General features: G+C 52.3%; 2 protein-coding genes across 2 annotated transcripts; one reads left to right on the forward strand and one right to left on the reverse strand.

The window, feature by feature from the left end:
• Positions 1–330: 330 nt before the first annotated feature.
• LOC118508342 lies at positions 331–2838 on the reverse strand. The gene is made up of 3 exons (XM_036048027.1): positions 1637–2838; positions 1009–1563; positions 331–939 (listed from the first exon to the last, which is right to left on the reverse strand). The coding sequence occupies exons 1-3, from the start codon at positions 1646–1648 to the stop codon at positions 676–678; spliced, it is 831 nt and encodes a 276-aa protein (XP_035903920.1). The 5' UTR covers positions 1649–2838; the 3' UTR covers positions 331–675.
• An 85-nt stretch (positions 2839–2923) lies between these two features.
• LOC118508348 (transcriptional regulator ovo-like) lies at positions 2924–5927 on the forward strand. The gene is made up of 2 exons (XM_036048041.1): positions 2924–3538; positions 3802–5927. The coding sequence occupies exons 1-2, from the start codon at positions 3513–3515 to the stop codon at positions 5543–5545; spliced, it is 1770 nt and encodes a 589-aa protein (XP_035903934.1). The 5' UTR covers positions 2924–3512; the 3' UTR covers positions 5546–5927.
• Positions 5928–7143: the final 1216 nt, after the last annotated feature.

The raw sequence follows: 7143 nt of genomic DNA on the forward strand, positions 1-7143 counted from the left end.
CCTGCCCAGATGTGTCCTGATGCGTTCTCTCCCTCGGCTGGATTCTCGGCAAGGCATGAATGCATTTTCCCGAAAAACCTCTCTCACGGTCTCTCTCGCAAAGCAAACGAGTGGCTGTTGGGAAAATTGAACACTGCGCCAGAGCTTCTCAACTTGGTTCCTTCTTGAAGGGTTCCCGATTATCCGGGTCGCGTACGGTGTTGATGTTGTCCGTAAAGGGATACGATCTAGACCGAGCCACACCTCAACGGCCAACTATGCATCTTTGTTCACATTTGGACTAGGGTAGAGACTTGAAGTAGAGGACACATAGGCACACAACTTCACAACTTCAACTTCAAGAGATGAGGTTCTTTTTATTCGTTGCAAATTCTCATATCAAAGCGACCGCAATAGACCAGCTAGATCTCTTCCCAAAGGGGGGCAGTCAAACAAACACACACACACACATACACACACGAACACAGGAACTGATCCCGACTACCTACCACTTCTCTACTAAAGCAGTAAAAGCAAACCACCTGGAGCAGACCACCCGTGCCTCGTATTTTAAGTCCCTACAATTTATTTCCCTTATTCACCCTGCCGCCTCGCCCCCTTCCTTCTCTTCTACCATTGCCCCTGGTCGTTATCCTCAGCGGTGTAATGTTCCGACCGGCCCGGCACGAGCGACCGTCAGATCGAACACTGACAGGCGGCCGCTATCGTAACCGTCTTGAACCGCCAGTACTCCCGCAACGGTTCCGGCAGCAGCGTCGAATGATGGTCATGTTCGCCCGACTCGTTGTCGGTCCGCTTGGTCAGCACACGCACCTTGTACGGGATCTCCTTGCAGCTGGAACCACGCCAACACTTCCGACTGTTGGCACTCCGGTTCTGACAGATCGCGTTCACCACGTACCGTGGGAAGTGTGTGTAGCCAAGATCCAACAGCTCGTACTGGAATATACATTGAGATGGTGTTTACAGGAGGGATACGCTTGAAAGTCTGAAGAACAGAGACAATACCTTTGTCTGGCACGCACAGGACGATGGATACTGTGCGTACAGGTCGGCTGAGATTTCACGATTAAAGTCGGAACGCTTCCGTGCCACGAACTCCGCCCGGCTCGCACCGGTCTCCTTCCTACCAGCTTCGGCCGGATCCGGTGAAGCAGACCTTGCAGAACTGGCAGCCATATGCCGCAGATGGTACCGTGCCCAGTCGTACTTGTGTAACCGGTCGGCCAGTGGGAAGCAGTTGAGTGGTACCAGCTTAAGCGATGCATCATCCGACGCAGCATCCGAAGGATTCGGTGTCGGGTTTTCCTTACATTCCGCTCTATGTCTAGCCGCCGTTGCAGGGTCGTGGCCACTGGAAGTAAAGTGTTTGGTACGGCCCGGCCGCTCATCTACACCGAATGGAGTGTCCGAATCATCCCGATCACTACTACCCTCCAACGAGCTGCCCGGTTCCGAGAGGAGCAGATTCTGGAGCCCATCGCTTGGGAACACCTCCGCATACTTTAGTCTGCCATCGATTGGTGCTAGCCCTAAACCCAGCAGAAAACCGCACACAACTAGCTGCAGGAAGCAAACACAGCAAGACTGCATCAGTAAACACAAACTTCCAAGATGGCTACCGTGTGTCACTCACCGTAAGTCTCATGGTGTGCTGAGTGGAGTTCAAATATCTCAACACAGTGCAGTCGGCTCACCATACACTGCCATCAGTACATTTCATCACAATTTTTCAGATTCTTGAAAGACACACACACACACTAAAGATGCTCGGATGTTTATTAGACAACGTTTAGCACACCACTGACCAGCGTCCACGTATGCCGACTTTCCTTTTATAATCCTCCAACCAAAGATGATGATGCCAGTGCAGTAGTGTTACCCGTGGTTACTAATGGACGCTCAACCAACAAAAAAATAAAACCCCAAACAAAGGGTTACACGATATAAGATTACCGAGACGTCATCATCTTCACCTTCCATTTCCTGTTCTCGACCTTTACACGAGCCGGCGGCCATCTTGGCCTGCCAGGAGGATTTCCATTGTCTGTTTTGGAGAATGTACGGCACGGGTTATAGAAATAGGAACAATGCGCTGTTCCTATGTAGTTGAATGTGGTTCCGGCTTTTCGGCGCTCTTCATTTATGAAAATGGACGTCCCACAGATGGGTAATCTGATTCGCATCGTGCAAGGACACTGGTGGGTAGCTGAAGGATGTAACCTTTCGTTTCGATAGAATTGTTTGGTACAGCTCGACTCATTTTTTTCGATGAAGAGTTCCTTGGACAAGTCCCCTTGCATGATCGGTAAGGACTGGAAACTGGTCCTTGTCCCGTGTTTTTCATCTAACTTCAAGGTCATCTAGGTCTTTGAAAATCCTCCCGCCTCACGTGATGCGTAAATCAATTCACATCAACAGCTTGACCGATAATACCTGACCCATTCTATTGGGAATATGCAATTGGCAAATCTGCTCAGGGAACGCACACCAACTCTGATAGCGTGGTGTCACCATCAGGGGGGGGGGGGGGGAGGACTCAGAAGCGGAAGAGAAATGGATACTCACTTGCAACTTCTATGTCAGACTGAGACTTCAGCACAACAACAACAACAAAACGTCACACACGCATACACACACACACACAAGCAGTAGGATTGTTTCCCTTTTTCTTCCCTCACATGTTTGGAATGTTACTTTGAAGGTTTGTAAGTTATCGACAGGAAAATGGTGCTTAAATCTTGTGGCTCTCTTTACCGCGGGACGTTCAGCGGTACCCCATATATGTGCAAATGGTGCTGGGACGCAACATTCCTTCGTGGACGTCAGTACAAGCAGGATAGAAGCCGTGGCGGTTGTGCAGGCATGAAAAGGAGGGGGGGGGGAGGGTGACCGGGAACAGCACATAAGCCATCGGACGGCCATAATCGCGACTCCGGGTGAGGGTGAGCTACCAGGAACCGGGGGGGGATTGAGGCGGGACACACGATTTGCGTTCCAACCGTCGGCTTACGGACTGCTGGAACTGGAGCAGGCAACACGACACACTGCTGGGCGCTTATGTCTCGCGACCCACGACGCCCACGACGCTGAAACGTGCTGGGGACGGTACGCGCAGGTAAGCCCATCGCTGCCTGGGACAGAATGGAAGCCTTAGCAGTGTCTCCACTGACTGACTGACTGACACTATCGCGAGCGCACAACGCACGCACATACCCTTCACCGGGACCGGAGCACCAACTGAGCCACCCATACACACGCAGTACTGCCCGATACTTACTGGTGATCGAATCGATCGATTCCCGAGGTGCGAGGACTTCCTTCGCAGGGCGAGTCGTCGACACCGTTGCAGTGCAGCGTGAGGGACGTCGGGCTTGGAAGCGCAGTTTGGAAGCGCTCCAGTTCGGATCGGACCGCTACCGAGCGGACGGGCCAGAAACGGTCACTAGACATTGGACCAGCTGGACGCATGTGGAATTCCATCGATACCGGGGGTTCTTCTGGCCGCAGTGATGAAACGAAAGCAGCGCCGCTACAGGTACGATAGACACAAGTGGTCTGGCTGGTGGTGGTTGTGGTGATGTGCAGTGGTGGTGTGCGGACAGATATTAAAGGGTATTCGCTGTACGCGCTGTAATCCGAACGCTGCACCCCGTGGTACAATCAATGTTCAATCAGACTTTTGTGTCCAGATATTCAAGAGTTCACTGCTACGTGTCATCTTAGTGGAGCAGCGGTAGCTCGTAGTTCCCCCCTTGTGCCATGACGCAACTAATCACGTCTTCCACTCGCAACTTCCAGGACGACATTCAACTCGCTCCAGCTGCAGGAGCTCGAGCGTGCCTTCCAGCGAACCCACTACCCGGACGTGTTCTTCCGGGAGGAGCTCGCGGTGCGTATCGATCTTACCGAGGCACGCGTCCAGGTTTGGTTCCAGAACCGTCGGGCCAAGTGGCGCAAAAGCGAAAAGACAACCGTCGGCGGTGAGCCAGACTCGCAACAGGACCAGCAAGATCAGCAGCACCCACTCTCCACGTCATCCTCATCGTCGACAGGTACGGCCACCCTGTGCGGACCACGTGCTGACGGGACGGGTGAGAGTGTGCTCGGTGATGTGGGCATACTGGTGGATACGGGTGATGGAACCGGTGGTTCCAGAATGCTTGACGATGAGGAAGATGACGATGGGCTGGTGGGACTCCCGGACGAAGTACTGCACGGGATGGGTGGATCACTCAAAGCGCAGCATCATTCGCAAACGACGGGCGGTTTAGGCGGGCTAGCGAAGGGCGCAGGATTGAGCGATTCAATGTCGAGCGACCAACCGGTACACCATCATCACCATCATCATCTACAGCATCATCTGCAACATCAACATCAGCATGTGGGGCCGAGCTCGCGAGCGTCCCTGCTGGATGCGGTTGATGTAACGCTTCCGGGCAGTTCTAGCACATCGGGACTGACCTTCGACGGTGGTTCACTGCACAGTATGACGCTCGGTCTGCCAGACGATCCCACCGGTTCCGGTACGGTGAGCACGTCCGGGTACAGTGTGGTGGATGCGGAGCTACCACGCCTCACCATCGGATCGCTCTCATCGCCCGGTCGTCTATCGCCCAACCTGTTCCTTAACCTCAACTTTGACCATCTTAACTCGCTGGACGGTAGCCGGTCCAGCAGTTTGACGTTCGAGTGGAACAGCTTCACCGGAACGACGACCACGTCCGCTAACTCGACCAAGCTTACTCCCTCGGGTACATCGTACAGTAGCTCCGTGAATCCTTCAACCGATGGTCTAGGGACGGTGAATGTGTCTAGTGCTAGTCAGGATGGTGCTGGTGGTTGTTGCTCACTTCATCCAAACGATGGAACGGCGCAGCAGCAGCAGCAGCAACAGACGCTACAACACCATCAGCCGCACGAGCATCACCAGCACCATCAGCACCATCACCATCAGCAGCAACAGCATCCGTCCTCTGTGTACGACGACGAGATGAAGTTCCTGCACGTGGATCACTTCGGTGCGATGGAGAGTTTCAAGCACGAATCACTCTTCAACCTCGATCAAACCCTGCTCAGTGCGTCTGGGCCACCGTCCACCGATCAACCGCTCACGCTACTACAGCAGCACCATCAGCAACTACCATCACACCCACACCATCACCATCAACAGCAGGTGTTGTGTGGCAGCCAAAAGAACACTCTCCAACAGCAGCAGCAGCAGCAGCAACACCACCACCATCACCATCATCACCACCATCACCATCCGCACCATCAGACGACCGCTTCCCATCACCACACGCATCACGGTCACCCTCATCTCGGTGTGCTGGTGGATGAACTCTCTGGCTTCCCGTCGCTCGGTGACCATTCTGGGTCTGGTGCGGCCGGTGACGATGAGTCCGGCCAGCCGGCAGCCTCCGTCTGTGTGGACGATCCGCAACGGGCATCACCGTCCGAGTTGCTCGATCTCGAGCGACCGATCAACATACACATCAACGTGGAGGACGGTCTCGATACGCTGCACACGGACGACAAGTTCTGACGCCCAACAGCAGCACAACGTCACATTCAGGGGCCCAAGTGTGCTAGCTAATCCGTAGCCACTAAACAGTTTAGTGTTTTTGCTTTGAAACGTCACCTTACGAATCTAACCATCGCCATCCATGGCAAAAGGGCAGTGAGAAGGCGGTACGATACCAGCCAGTGGACTGTTTTTATTCAGTTACCAGCAAAACGGCTTTTTGTTATGTTTTGTTTCTTCTTCTTCTTCCTCTTCTTACCCATTCTATCTTCTTAAGCGCTAACGGTAGTAGGCAAGGAAGAACCAATGATCCAATGTTCTCTCACCAATGTCTGTTGGGCGCGTTGAAGTTTGGAGCTTAAATAAAACGATTTCGACCGTGTTATAGGCGAATGTTTTACAAGTGCCGTTTGCCGACTCTGTTTAGTATCATTCCACGTAAGTAAGGCATGAGTTACTGCTCAGACGGCTGGATCCCTACACTCTTCATATGGGATTTGATCCCAGGAGGATAACTATCAATCATTCAAAAGCCATTCAATGTTCGTATCATTTCGGGTAATAGGTGCCTACAAGACTTTCTCCCAAATATTGCAAGACGGACCTGTCCCATTCTGCGAAGTAGTTGTTGGAAAGTATTAGGGCAATCGACCACTCACCAGATCTTCACCAATCGGCAATTCTTGAAGAAGATGGCGGATTTTAAAGCCGCACAAGATAGCGTAGCCAGGGGTAAAACTGTACGGTCAAGCTTATCAGGCTTGTAAGAATGACAATGACCAACAGTACATGTCAGTTGAAAATGGAAGGAAAACGCTCAATGCCTCTTTACTACTTCCAAGGATCTACGCCAAGGACGATAGGTCTATTCTGTCTACTCATCGATATGACGCTAGAAACGAGCATCCAAGGCTAGGATGTGGATGTTCCAAGGACTATCTTCTTCTAGCTTTAATGCAAATCCAGACTCACTCTGAGAATAAACTTCACTCATTTTGGAACCTGAAGCCAGCATCGATGTTGAGATACGAGCTAGACAACCAGTCATACTATTCAGGACAATGGGACGTGGCACTATCTTATTGTTCTTCTTTTTTCCACAACTTCAAGTGCTCCTAGCCTGTTATTACTGAATACTTACTTAATTATCAGGCGCTACAACCGCTTTGCAGTCTTGGCCTGCTGCAACAATCCTCGATACCGTTCACGGTTTAGCGCCGTCGTCTGTCATTAAATTATCCCGACCGTTCTGGCGGACGCTTCAACGCCATCACTCCATCTCAATTTGGGCCTACCACGCCTCCTCTGTCCGTGTGGACGGCCTAAAAGGACTTTACGGGCTGGGTCGTCCGGTGTCATTCTCATGACGTGACCGGCCCACCGGAGCCTGGCGAGTCTAATTCGCTGCACGATGGTGAGATCATCGTACAGCTCGTAGAGCCCGTCATTGTAGCGGCTCCTCCATTGTCCTTCCACACATACGGGGCCAAAGATCGTTCTGAGCATCTTCCTCTCGAACGCGGCTAAGAGAGCTTGGCGTCAGTTTTGGACAGAGTCCATGTCTCAGAAGCGAATGTGAGTACTGGGACTATAACTAGGTTCTGTTCAGTCCCAGCTTC

This window comes from Anopheles stephensi, chromosome X (assembly GCF_013141755.1).
Source record: "Anopheles stephensi strain Indian chromosome X, UCI_ANSTEP_V1.0, whole genome shotgun sequence".
Taxonomy (NCBI): domain Eukaryota; kingdom Metazoa; phylum Arthropoda; class Insecta; order Diptera; family Culicidae; genus Anopheles; species Anopheles stephensi.

Bases quoted from the DNA above. Each gene is read 5' to 3' on its own strand.
- LOC118508342 (XM_036048027.1), bottom strand. The intron at 940-1,008 runs GTATTGTCTCTG...TGTATATTCCAG, and splicing joins CCTGTGCGTGCCAGACAAAG to TACGAGCTGTTGGATCTTGG.
- LOC118508348 (XM_036048041.1), top strand. From the start codon at position 3,513: ATGAAACGAAAGCAGCGCCGCTACAG. The intron at 3,539-3,801 runs GTACGATAGACA...CGCAACTTCCAG, and splicing joins CGAAAGCAGCGCCGCTACAG to GACGACATTCAACTCGCTCC.